Source organism: Anas acuta, chromosome 1 (genome assembly GCF_963932015.1).
Source record: "Anas acuta chromosome 1, bAnaAcu1.1, whole genome shotgun sequence".
Classification (NCBI taxonomy): Eukaryota; Metazoa; Chordata; class Aves; order Anseriformes; family Anatidae; genus Anas; species Anas acuta.
Genome location: NC_088979.1, coordinates 187,354,439 through 187,368,873, shown reverse-complemented (window position 1 = coordinate 187,368,873; position 14,435 = coordinate 187,354,439). Strand labels below are relative to the sequence as shown.

General features: G+C 33.0%; 1 protein-coding gene across 6 annotated transcripts in view; it reads left to right on the top strand.

Annotated features, from left to right (window-relative positions):
• Positions 1-14,435, top strand: part of TAFA5 (TAFA chemokine like family member 5) — a 437,226-nt gene that overhangs the window by 220,953 nt on the left and 201,838 nt on the right. For all 6 annotated transcript variants that reach the window (XR_011092064.1, XR_011092063.1, XR_011092065.1 and 3 more), the window contains one exon: positions 8,065-8,214. Coding sequence is in view for 2 of the 6 variants with exons in the window: in XM_068669699.1 (XP_068525800.1) it covers positions 8,065-8,214 (150 nt within the window). In the remaining 4 variants the exon portion in view is untranslated. The remainder of the gene's footprint in view (positions 1-8,064; positions 8,215-14,435) is intronic.

The window sequence follows — 14,435 nt, the reverse complement described above, 5'->3', positions numbered from 1 at the left end:
CAAATGTCAGTAGCATTTTAGACAAACTTGTGCTTTTTATTCCTGTCTTTCTCAAGAGAAATATCAGCATCTCTCCAATAACAGTTTTCCCCCTGTGGCTAGTCTGTTTGTTTTATAAACAGACTAGGTTTATTTTACATGTAGAAGCTGGTAAAGACACGGAAGGGTGCTTTTTTCTTTTTTCTTCTTCTTTTCTTTTCTTAACAGTTTTAAATATTTTAGGGAAATAATAGAGTGACAGCTATGTCCCAATTTATGCAAATAAGCTTAGCTGTTTTTAATCCTGAGTTCTTTTAATTATTTCCTTTTTGTAACCAATGGAGTTCTCCAGAACCAATTAACAGAACCTGCATAAACAGGAGTGAAGAGGAAGCCCTCCGAGCTACAGGTCCTCCTTGGAGAAGCTCTGTGTAGCTGAGATTTGTGGTTCACACTGGCTTACAGAGTGGAAGAACTTCTTTAAGAAGGAAGGTCTTGAATGCGTTATCTTTTCCACTTATTTTTTGCAGCATTGGTTATATGATTTCCTTATTTATAAGGTCTGTTTTAATTCACTATCCAAAAACAGACATAGAAACTCAATACAACCCCCCTCAAATTCCTCCGCAGGCTATTTCTGTAAATTTCATGAAAGCTGTACCAACATTGGTGGAATAAATTTGTGTGTTTTCTATGTGAATATATGTTAAAACATGAAAGCTGTGGTCTGTCACTGAAGTGAGGAGTGCAGTAGTTACTGGCTTTACTCATAAAGCTTAATGGCTTTCCGGTCTCCATGCCAGCATGGCCTGTCCCAGCCCCAGACAGGAGCAGGGCAGCCAGGGGCACTGGGGCAGCCCCAGACCCGGGCACCAAGCACCTCCCAGGAAACAGGAACTGGTTGAGGCTGGGACATGTCCCTTGGGACAAGGCCCTGCAGGTTTAGGAGGCCCATGGCTGTGCAGGGCAGCACTGTTAAGAGCTGGAGACAGGTCCTCCTGGGGCAGAGCCTGATGGCCTTGGGGCAGACATGGGGCCCTGGGCAAGGTGGGGAGACAGGTATGGGCCTGTTGAAGCCCTCAGGACCCTGACATAAAGTTATCTCTCAGTTCAGTACTTCCCTGATGGTTTTCCTTTTTTCTTTGTTGTAAAATGCAGCATATCAAATGTGTTGGTTTTGACATGAGACTGTACAGGAATTTGACGAATGGCATTGCCATGTCCTCAAACTACTGAATCAAGGTGAATTACTCTTTAAAGTAGTGTACCAGATAGTAAAATACATTTTAAAATAGTTTTATGTATATTAATGCCTTGCTTCCACATTTATTTATATATCCTCAACTTTATTTTATTTTATTTTATTTATTTTTTAAAAGGTTTTCTGCTCTTGAATCCCCCTTTGTATTCACTGTGTATCAGAATTGCCTTCAGAAACTTGTCCTTTATGTTTAAATATTGGCTGGTTTGGTTTTGCATGTATTTTTCTTTTTGTTCCATTTTTAATAGTAAGATAGAAAGGAGATGATTCAAAATTATATAACAAGATATTAAGCAATTATATTCAACAGCAATATGAGGTGCAGTAAGTTAGGACATTAGTCTTATCTGGAAAAAATTAAATTTCAAAATGGGTCCTGAATATATCTTGAATCTCCACAGACTCTATTTTCTTTCCTATGCAACTATTTAGAAGAGGATCTATCTTAATTAAAATTTACTGCTTATTTCAGAATGGAAGGGCTGAAAGCTATTTTCCTATCTTCCTAATGTCTGTGCTGTTTATGTGCTTGAGATGGCTAAGTGGTAGTCTGAAAATTGCAATAAGATTAGTAATTACTAAGGGGACATAACGTACTGTGTTGTTGCAGTGAAACTCTGAAAATACTTAAACCGACTCTTAAAAGGAAAAGGCTTTCATCACATTTTTATTCTTAACATTTTCTTAACTGTGCATTCTACAGTGAACTTTTCTTTGTAAAATGAGCTCTAAAAACATTTTTTGAGACAAATTCTGTTGTTTTACACAACCAAAATCCTGAATCATTCCCTTTAATATTGGAAAGCTATAGCAGTCATATGGTAAGGATGATTCCAGACAAATATAGCACTGAATTTATAAAGTAAATCCCTGGGAAGTTTTGAAAAATTCAGTCTTCCACTTTTTACTTTGCTGTGCACCCGTACGTTACATTTGTAAATTAAGATTATCCAAATTAGTTACCTTTTTGTGTTTTTTCAGTAACGATAACAACTTTCCTGTCTTCTATTAACAACATATATATATCCTCAAGAAAAAAATGGTAGAGATTATTTTTAAAAATGTTGTCTAACTGTAGAAGCATGAAGAATTCCTGTGTGTAATCTGTTACTTCGACAGACACAGCATTTGTTTCAATAGAAAGATTTGGATTCTACAAGGTCCTAAATGATGTAGTAAGCATCTTGGAGGTAGATGCTATCAATGCCAGAAACTTTAGTAACAGAAAAATGAAATTTATGATTATATTCTATAAAAAAAAAAGCCCTGTGTATTGCATATGTTAAGATTGAAACAAAGTTCTTATTTGAGAGCTGTTTTGAAATTGTGCTGATTCATTTGAACAGGTTTTTCCCATGCTGAGTTACAGAAGCTGAGCCAATTCTGGTTTGTTACTTCACATTAAATAACTTTTTTCAGCAGCTTTGTTGGAGTTGCTCTTTCTTGTTAGATTTCCAAAATTTTTGCAGTTGTAGCTTAAAAGTGATTGTTGTTCTTTGGGGCAAACCAATTCTTTGCCATAATGTCTCTTGTTCTGAACTAAAATTGGAAAAGAAAAGGTAATAGGATTGTTTGAAATTGGATGATGCTTAATTCAGGAGATCTTGGTGCAGGAGATTTTCTTCAAGGAAGGATAGATAATATGGAATTTTTCAAATTCTGCTTAAATACATACTTTAAAAAATCAAAAATAAATTTAAATATCTGATATTCAGATTAATGTCAAACTGCAGATCATGAGTCATACTAAGTGCTTAAGTTGCACTTTATTTCAGTGGGAATTGTTTATATTCAGCTCTGCTCAGGAGTTGGCATGGCTCTGTTGTCAGAAAGACTTCAATATTGTAATAGAAAACTGCTGAATATGTTCCTATGATCTGATTTTGAAACAACTCCTGCATTGTGTTCACTGACAAAAGAGTATCTGAATCTAGCCAAGATTTTTAATAACATCTAACTTTATGCATTTTGAACTAAAAGAGCTTGTGTTGCTAGGCATCAAATTGGTGATGCATGGAAAAATTATTCTCTGAAACTGTAATATAAGCCTGCATGTGCAAATCAGGAGATTTCTGGGTGAACATGGAATCTAAAACCCTAGAAAGACCCATAGATTTAGATCAAGTTTTATTGCTATTGGACCCACAGATATTATGACTTCATCATCTGATTTTATTTCTTTAAATGAATTGAAGGGAATGTTTTCAGCTTTTCAGCATGCATAAATTAAAAAATCATAATATCTATAACTTGCTTGCTATAATCAATATGAATTAGACAGATTTTATTTTCTATTAGAGAACAGAAATATTTTCTTCCACAGAAAAATATCATTTTATCCTGTGGTACTCTGCATGTAATATGAAAGTATTTACTAATTGAAGGTTTTACCTACGACATACACGATTTTGAAAGGCTTTATTCTTTCAGTAATGGCATATAGTTGATAACAGGGCTCTTAAAAAATAAAAATAAAAATAAAAAAAAAAAGCTTATTTACATTTAAACTACTTAATAACATTTTTTTTTTTCAAGAGAGAAAGTATTAAATAATCATACATCATTTTATTTTGAGATATATTCTTAATGATTTCTACAGATTTTCATGAAAAAACTCTCACAGAGAAGAGTTAAAAAAAAAAAGCAAAATAGGTGTGAGTATGTTGTGTTGAATATCGTAATTTCCTTTCACTGTAAGCAGTATGAGTTGTACTAGCTAGAAGCCAAAAACCTAATCCTATTTGTTTTTTATTTACTTGATTGTTTTTGTTGCCTTTTTTTTTTTTAATTCAGTTTGACTGAAATTTTTAAATCAGAACCCTGTAGTTCTCCATTTTCCTGAAATAATTTCATAGAGAAGCATCTACATTGATATCTGAGAGATGGGATGTCAACTGGCATTTTAAGAATGCAGTACAACATATAGAAGAGCAAGGAACCTGAACTTTTTCTCTCTTTAATAACCAGACGGTGGCAACGCAAAATCAGATAACTTCCAGTGAGGTCTTCATTGCTGAACCATACATATACAAAATAAATATAAAAACAACAGCAAACCAATACTCATTCATTTACTTGGGAAAAAAATAATAATAAAATAAAAAAGTTTATTTTAACTCTGAAAGTTATTATGAAAATTTATTATTTTATGCTTGATACATAAAATAATAAAAAATGACCTTTCCTTAGGGGGAAAAAAAAATAAGCCTTTCATACAAGTCTGTGATGAATCAGAGTTCTCTGGTGATGCTTGTCTTTTTTGTCTCAAAATGAGTTCATTCAGGTTGGATAGCCGTGAATTGCTTTGTGTACTGTAAGTACATAAATGGGATTATTAAAAATATCCAGTCATTACCACTGTTCCACAGGCAGTGGCTCTTAATCTCTCAATGGGAAAAGCTTCAGTGAAACTCCTCCTTCTTTTAATTTCTTCTCTGCACTTAGGAGTTGTGGTGAGTATTCCAAGGCTAAAAAAAAGATATTAATTAATAGCCTTGAAAAAAGATTGTGCCAACATCCCTGAAAATGAAGGGTAACCTTATTCTTGAAACTATACTTTATAAAAAGTATATTCCTTCTGTTCCATCATTGTGAACCTTACATTTCTAGAGAAAATTCTTAAAAAGCAAAAGTAGCATTTATATCATGTAAGTGGTACAGACTCACTTAATGAGACAGAGAAGACCTCCAGATGATTCTTGCTCTGGAAGTGGCTCTCCATAACCTTGGCTGGTACTTTTCATCCTTTACAGCCATCTAAAGCCAAGTAACAGTGGATGTACAATATGTTGCAGTGCAATCTTTGCAACCTGTGACACAATGACGAGGAAATATTTATGTCATATAAGTGGGAACAGCTGCTGTAACTCTACAATAACTTTTAGTTGTCTTCTGCAGTAGAAATATGAATGGCAACTGAAACGAATTTTTTTTTCCTAGTTTTCCATCTTTTTTCTTTTTTTTCTTTAAATAGCTGCAAGAAGTTCCTTGAATCTTTTATCTTTGTATAGCTATTACATTCATTTAGGTATCCTAGTTTTCCAAGTTCCTCAAAAAATGAGGTCACTATGACTGGAAGAAATCATCATCTTTAAAAATGAACAAACGAAACAGATGAAAATAATCATTATTTAAAAAACAAACAAAACAAAACAAAAATGTCTCAAAATCAACCTATGTACAGGTAAAACTGGACAGGTTCAAAAGTAGAAAACATTATTTATAAGATAAAAAGCAGAAAATATTATCAACAGTCCCTGCTTGCTTCCATTCCCTGGAATTTATCTTGACATTTATCTTCAGTGTTCCAAGTAAAAAGAACACTGTAGTCCTTGTTCACCTTGACTGTGCTGTAACACTAGTTCCTTTCCTCTGAAATGGGGTTTTATAGAATGATCCACCTAGATTATATGATTTACAATATCTTTTAATGAAAACAGCAAGAGTATACTCTCAAGAATACTTACACATTTCATATTTTATTTCTTTGGTTTCCATTCAATTTCTGTTCTCAATGCAGAACCCTAATCATGATGTGCTTGAGGGGTCGAGATCTAAATACAACTCTGATTGTGTCTTTTTTACTTGATCTGCTAAGACAGCTACATTCCTTAGTAGCAATACATCTGCAACCCAAAATGAAATGTACTTGCAATGGAGGAAAAATGAATGCTGTCAGCTCAAGATGTCTCAGTGTACCCGGATTTCCCTTATCTGCATTTGGATAACCAAGTGCCACTTCTTTTCTTTCTAAACCTTTGCTTTCTAACCTACAATTTCTGAGGATACAAAGAAAAAATCAGCCTATAATAGAGTAAAAATACCCTCATCAGTATGTTTATCCCAAGATGTTTTTTTGTTAACATGGTGGGTGGAAAAGAATAGAAAGCTCATGAAATCCAAGATTGACCTTAGCTCATAAGCCTGATTGCCAGCAGCCATTGAATACTACAGTGTTTTTGGCTGTCGAATATCTTATTTAATTATGAAGGCCTAATGTCTATTACATATATATATGTACACACACACACATATATGTGTATATATGTATATATTACATATATATGCATATATATATATATGTAATATGTAATATATATTACATATTGTAATACATATATATTACATGAGGTCACTATGACTGGAAGAAATCATCATCTTTAAAAATGAACAAATGAAACAGCTGAAAATAATCATTATTGAAAAAAAAAGTCTCAAAATGAAGCCATGTAGAGGTAAAAAATATATATATGTAATATATATTACATATTGTAATATATATATATTACAAATATATGTACATATATATTTGCATGAATTTGTAGAGTACCTTGTTCCATATTCATCTTTGTGATACTTGCTTTTACCATGTTGTAATTCACTGCAGTGTAGGAGTTACAGCAATATAAAATTTAGGTGGCTTAGCAGTGAACCAGTCACAATGCTGTTGACAGCCTACAATATTTTACTATTCTGACAGTTTCAAAACAGTATCCACACAATAGGAAGTACCATCAGCTGGTATTTAGAAGAATATACTGGATAAAATTGTTTTCTGAAAAAATGCAGTATACAGACATATTGATTATACTTGTAGAATTTAATTAATCACCATTTATAAATGTTTCATTAAAAAAAATATTAATACAGATTTAAAATTGCTGGTTTTGTCTCATTTTTCAAAAGTCAACAAAAATGAAAATAAACTGTGAATATTATGTAAACTCCGTATTTAAAAAAAGTACAATATATTTAGTTCATTCTCAATGTTTTGTGAAGAGAAAATCTAATTGGCTTGTGATTTGCAAACCTATTTTGGTATATGTTTCTTTGAAGGTTTATAATCGATTGACTACAAAGACAAAATCCAAAATAAATGCTATTTAGTACTCTACCACAAAATCCAGAGATTATATGTAATACAAAGTGATAGCTGGGATTTTTTTTCAGTCTTACTAAGCACTGAAATTCAATGATGTATATTCTTGCTTATAAAAACATAGTATTTTGCTATACTATTAGCATGCTACTGTGAGCATCAGAGGAATTTTAATTGTAGAATTTTCACTTCAGACTAAAACGCCATGGAAACATTTTTTTGTAACTTTGTCTTGTCTCTCACAGTGTGATCCAAACTCAGAATCAGGTGGGGTGGATTTTCGATAAAAGCTACATATATTGGAAAAGTCAATAACATGCAGAGAACTGAGTGAACCAGGCAGTGTGATTTTATTGTCATTTGCAGAATGGTCACATTGTAGATTTAGCAAAAGACAAAACACCAGCTACTTCAAAAATGAATCAGGTAGGGAATGAGTTGCTATTCAGTTGAGATGAAGCAGGAGCCAAAGAACTGACAAACTTGGGCATACTTTATCTTTCAGAAGCAACACACAAAGCAGTTAAGTCTTAATTATATTCATGATCATGGGGAAGGCCTTTAAATATTGTCTATTTTTGTTTTCCATATACTTAATCATTGCTCTTCTGAAAGATCGTAAAGAGCACACCATTTAAATTTCATTGCTGTAAAAGCAGGTTGTTCCTTTACTTAGCCAACATAAGTAAAAGTAACCTGTGTGACCTCAGCTCTCTGGCTTTTATGGAACAATAATCATTTTCTGACAGAACCAGTTTGCAGGGTTTTCATATGTCCACCACAAAGAAAAATTGTATGTCATCTCAGTTTTATTATATCCGTCAGCTGGCTGCCCATTTGTTGTGGAGTGTCTGTGGTGACATAGGGCCATGACTCTATTCGGCTGTAATAGATTGCCTGTAGTGCATTCAGTGACTCTGGTACCTGTTGCTGGTTCTTTTTCCAGGTCAACTGGCTGCAGGTACATGTGAGATTGTTACTTTGGACAGAGATAGCAGTCAGCCCCGAAGGACTATAGCCCGACAAACAGCTCGCTGTGCATGTAAAAAAGGACAGATTGCCGGTACAACAAGAGCAAGGCCAGCCTGTGTTGATGGTAAGAAGTACAGATCTATTCCATTAGTTTCTGCCAATACAAGAGTGATGTCAACTGGTAGTGCATCATCAAAACATAAAGGCTCTGCAGCAGAAATTTTCATGTGTCCCAACTACTAAAAATGCCCCAAAGGGCACTAATTCTGTAGATATTTCAACTATAGTTTTTAATTTCAATTTTCACTTTTGTTTTAGCTTGATATGCAGTTGAATTTTAAAGGCATGGTATTTTATTTTGCATGTGATGACAGCATCAACATTGAAAAGGCATTTTTCCCCTCTGCAATATTTTATTCCTTATATTGTTAAACAAACAAGCAAACCACACTGCAAAAGAGCTTCAATGGTTTTATGCTAATGAGAAGCTTATGTCACTGCTCCTGTGTGAAAGTGAATGTTGCTGAAGAAAACACTGATATTGAAAACACCTTACATGTCCAGCATTCCTTCTTTCCTTAAAATTATGATTTTTATATGATTCACTGCAGAAGCAGTGATAACATGCAGCCTGGAAAACGGCTGGCATAGAATGAAGTATGAAAATATTTAACTTTAAAATAATTTTGTGAGAAAAATTTCTGTACTACAAATAAATAAGATGTTAACAATTGGGCAGTCCCCTAGACAGTTCTGCCCTTCTGCACGTTTGTTAGCAAGTATTAATATTAAAAATAAAATAGGAAATATATTGAAATAGTTTGTGTGAAATAGATTGTTTTGACCTAGGCTTTGTTAACAAAATTAAAAAAAATATGAATAGTAGTATAATAAATTCACAGAGTGCCTTTGAACGCTGACTGGTTTGAGTCCTCAGATATAAACATTGCTGAGAATACCAGTCCAAAATTTGGTCTTACCAGTGATTATCAAATATAGAAGACAGCTCAAAAGATATTTCAGAGCCTACCCACAAAGATAAATATAGAACATCACGAACATTCTATTTTTGTATTTTTCTTTCAGTGTTTTTGGTACTCTGTAATATAGTTTCTTAGCTGTAATCTCATAATGTGATGCTATACACAGTAATTCTCTTCTTTCCTGCTTTATGGTAAGATCATAAGATCTAATTGCTTAAGAAATTAATTATTTTCTTGTGTCATTTATAATTGCAACTTTAGCAAAATTACTTGTAATTTTTAAAAAATCAACATTTCCTGTTTTAAGATTATGTTATATGGGAAAATACGAGTTTTGCATCATCTGACGGGAATTAGACGCACATTTTTTCCTCATCCAGATATGGTATATAGTGAGATTCCTTGACTGTGACTTGGGTGTCCAAAGTTAGTCACTCTGCTGCTCACTGTTTGTCTTGCTTTGAGATACCTCTGGTAAAGAAATTAAACTTCAGATAGAAAATCTATGCGTCAGTAAGAGCTTACTACATCTGGTCCTCTAGTTGTGATACTAGCTTAGTTTCCAAGTGTAGAAGGTTTGAGGTCATTTAATATTTGAAAATATAGTTTTGTTGTTGTTGTTTTGTTTTGTTTTTCATTTTGTCAGGAACTAATAAAAAAGGTCCACTTCAAATTCTGCCTTTGCTTTCAATGTGCTTGGTCATCATTTTATGAAATCAGAGAACTAGATAGAACTATGGTTAGATATTGTTTAATGAGATAGGGTTTTTTAGGTAATACTTCCCATTTGAAAAATAAAACTTTCATGGGAAATTCATTTGAAAAATAGAGTTTCTAATTAAATTATATGTCCAAGTACTTTCCTTCCAGGTAGTTCTAATAAGACCTAATAATACATTTCTTTATTATTTTGTTATTGTTGGGCCCTTTGCTAAGAATGATAACTGAAAGACATATACAACAGAGTACTTTGCTTTTCTGGATGCTGTTAGGAAAAAAGGCTCAAAAGGCTTAATAATACTTAAAAGTGACTAATGGGTTACCAAATTAAGAAAGCATAGGACAAATCTCTAGTGTGCAATTTTTATTCAGGAACACTCTTAAAAAAATAGTGAAGTTTTATATACCATAAACACAAATTTATACAAGAGAATAAACAAATGCTTTATCTTGTCTGTAATCTGCTGACAAATAAAGCTGGCAGATGAGTTGCTCATTAACAAGCAAATATCCATCTGTGGATTTACCAGGTTCATAGTTTAAAGAATATGCACTGAATTCTTCCATAGTGTTTATATTAATTTCTAGAACGAAGTGTTTCAAACACAGCTACTAAATGCTTTATTCTGGCCAGAACATGAAATCTACATAAAACCTTATCTGAGAAAAGATACTTCTGTTTCTGATGTAAAGTCAAATACTGGTATTTTAGGAACGCAACAATAAAACACATATGTTTATTTTGTTTTATTTTGTTTTCAGTAAAGAAGGGCGTTTTCATCTGTTGAAATCTTCCATCTAGCAGAGATTTCATTCACTTTTACCCCATTGTCCAAACAAATAAATCCTCCTCTGAGCTTTCTTAAATAGAATAAAGAATGTGCTTTTGCAAAATTTATTTATTTTATTTATATTTATATTTATTTATATTTATATACGGATTATAAGATTGCATTTAAGGTTTCATTTCTTCTTTAACAAAGAAGTAAATCTGTTAGACAGATGTTTTTAATGCCAGTTTGCTTTCCAAAGATTTAATTCTTCTAGTTTTATTCTTTATATGGTCTTGATTTTAATTAGATTGTTCTTGAAGTAAAGTTAGCAGAATTAGACGTTAAGACTTTTAATAATAAATGCAAAGTCATTTGCGAAGTAAGCAAACATAGTAAACGTGACCTGCTAACCTACTAACAAGTAAAACATTAGAGAACAATTGCGTTACAATTTCTGTCAAACTGTATTTTGAAGCTGCACTACTGAAGCTGGTACTGAAGTTGTTAAAAATAAATAAATAAATAAATAATAACAACTTTTAAGTGCATCATGTTGCACCTGGTTCGTTGTTTAATGGAGAGAAGTACCTTAGAATACATTCGGTTATGCTGTATGTTTCCTCAAGCTCTGAAATGTGAGTGTCAATTATTGCAGCAAAAAGAGTAAGTAATTTAAGGGCTCTTAAACCTCAGAAGCATTGTCTGAGATTGCACTTGTCAATGTAGCTCTTAGAATAAGTCCTGAGTTGATTACCAAAATCCACTCCAATTTCCACTGCTACACAGCTAAGGTCTTTTTCCTAAAGAATGAAAGACAGTATCTGTCAGATGTAGAAAACTCGAATTCTTAAAAATAAAAATGCAGTGTTCAGAGCTTGGTCTGAGCAGAGCATGAAGAACGTAACATTTCTTCAAATGTTTACCTCTCATAGATTTACGCTTTTTTTTTTTTTTCTTTTTTTCCCTAGTGGTCTTTATGTATGGCAGACTGCTAATGCAATCATAAAAATATGGCATCAATATTCACCCTGATTTAAGACTTGACTTAGTGTTGATTGTTTCACTCTTATATTCACAAAGTCATAATGTTTATTTGGTGTGGTTGGTTCTGATATATTTTTTTATTTGTGAGTGTAGGTTTTGTGATATTTTGGTAGTAGTTTCCCTGCACTCTTAGTTTTATTATTATTTACAATTAGCATTTCCTAGTCCCTTTCTTGAGACCAAATTCCATGGCAATGACCTCAGGTGCATTACTTTGATAAGATATAATATTTCAGCATAGAATCTGTTTATCACCAGAGTAATTTGCCTGTGTGTCTGTCAAGCTTCATCCGTTTTTTAATTTGGAGCTTGTGAGAGACTGAAACCCTCAGTAATTTGGACTTGTTTTAAAGCAGGTGACAAAAAGTCTTTGATAACAGTATGTGTACACATGCACTCATGGTTTGTGTTCTTTCACAAGAATTGTATCTGAAAATAAAATTCATTATGCTGAAGTGTTTCATAGAATAGAAGTACGTGAGAAGCATGTGTCGAACATCTAAATGTTCAATAGGTTCCAATAATTCTGTCCGATTTATAGCTGAAAACAAATAGCAATTTTCTCCAGAAAATAGAAACAGTTAATGAGAGGAGCAATGGATATGAGAGAATTAATTGCTTGAGAAAATTAGGATGCAATATCTAATTTGCTTACCTGCATTCTGTGATTAGAAGATTCTCATGTTTTGGGTTTGAGTTCTGGGTACTTTTACATATACAAAGAGAGATGAGAAAACCTATGTTTTCCCAAAACCTAATTAAAAAAAAAAAAATCTATGAAAGAGAAAACCTATATTATCCCAAGTTCCAAAATTCCTGAAATTCTTGAATTTGGAATAGCAGGAGCTCAGGTAACTGAGTTCAAAATTTCAGACAATTTATCTCTGAATCAAAATTTTTTGTTTGTTTTTAATTTATTTGCAAACATTGTAACAGCATTATTTTAACATATATTCTTATTTGATATAATTTGTTTATACATTATGATTAAAGTGCTTTCCAGATGGCATTGATTGATGTTGTTTTACACAGAACTCTAGGTCCACAAGGAAGACACATTAGTTTCAATCAATAATTTACTGCTCTTCTCATTAGCTCGAGGAGTCTATAGGGAGGTGCAGGGTCAGAATTGATCATTGATAGAATCCTAGGTCACGCACTTGAAACAAAACTCAGTTTAATACCTGAAGGTTCTAAAGTACTTTATCCACCCTGAACAACAACAACAACTAATATACATATATAATAATAATAATGTCAGAAGGACACTTTAGCTTTTACATTTAGAATATTTCATGTGTTTATTAATCTGATATTTATATTATCTTGTCCTGGCTTTATTGTGGATATTTGCAAATGTTTTCTCACTGCAAATACTACACATTTAACTTTGTTACATGTTAGTTTGAAAGAAGTAAAACCAAACGGCAAATTGTGATGGATTTGAAATTAAAAGGAGACTGGATAATGCTAAGTAGACGTTTTGCTGAAACAGAAGCAGTGTGTCATGCAGTGTGAAAGATTTAAGTCTAGGAGCACAGTGAGACTATTTGCCCCTGAGCAAATGGTATTAATTATATTGTAGTGGTGGTAAAAGATTTGGCTATTCTGCTAGGTAGTCATTAAGCTAAATATGTTAGAATATGTATTTAGCATGCCTTGTTTTTGATGAATTCAAAAGAGTAACAATTTCTTTAAACTGGAGAATATTGTGACTGTAATGAACATCTGGGGAAAAATAGCCTAATAAAATATTCTGATGGTTCCCTGAGGTCTGAAGGACAATGTCATCTTCTTGCTTGTTTTCTTTTTCCTTTTTCTATTTGCATAGAAAGCCCAGGTGTGACAAAATGCTAAAACTAACAGTTCAGTTGCCATATCACAGATAAGATTAGAACTTTCTTACATTTTTGAAGTTTCATTTTCACTAAACAGTTAAACTCATTGAGTAGCTGTTGAGTACAAGAGACCTCCTGTCTAGATGTCTAGCACCCCTCAAAATTAAAATGCCAATTTGTACGTACTTAATATTACTACTAAGTGAAGCCATACAACATAGTAAAGAAATGCGTGTTTGGTGATTTAATATTTGTCTGGGAATATTCAGGCTGTGATCATGAATTTAGTTTCCGAAAAATAAAGCTGTCTTGTTTAAAATCAGACCTTTTAAACAGTCCTAGAACTTTTAGGCTGGTGATCATATTTAATGTTGTGTATGTTGTTGTTAGGATAGAATAATGCTCTGTGGCATTAGAATGTCTTTCAATAAATTGAATAAATAGTATTTGGTCTTTGCTTATACACTGTTATTTTCAGTTTTAGGATACCTTCCCGAGCTTTGGGAGTTTAGTGTGTGTTTTTGTTTTGATGCTTGTAAAGTGTTCCAAACACTGTATATGCTCATTATATGAAATATTTGTTGAGTACTCATCTCATGTTGTATTTGATATTATTAATAATTTATATTTCCTCCTAATTTATATATGCATTAGATACCGTGGTGGTTTTACTCAGCTGGGCATTTGAACTCCACCACAACTGGTCTCTAGTTCTCTTCCCTCAAAGACAAGGGGAAGAAAATACGATGGAAAGGGCTCAAGGGTTGAGATAAGGACAGGGAGATCACTCAACTGTTATTGTCATGAGCAAAACAGACTCAGCATAGTGGAAATTAATGTAATTTATTACCTATTACTAACAAGCTAGAGAAGTGAGAAAGAAAGAAAACAAGGTAAAAACACCTTTCCTCCATCCACCCTTTTCCACCTCCTCCTCCTAAGTGGTGCAGAGGAATGGGGGTTGCAGCCAGTCCATAATGCTTTGTC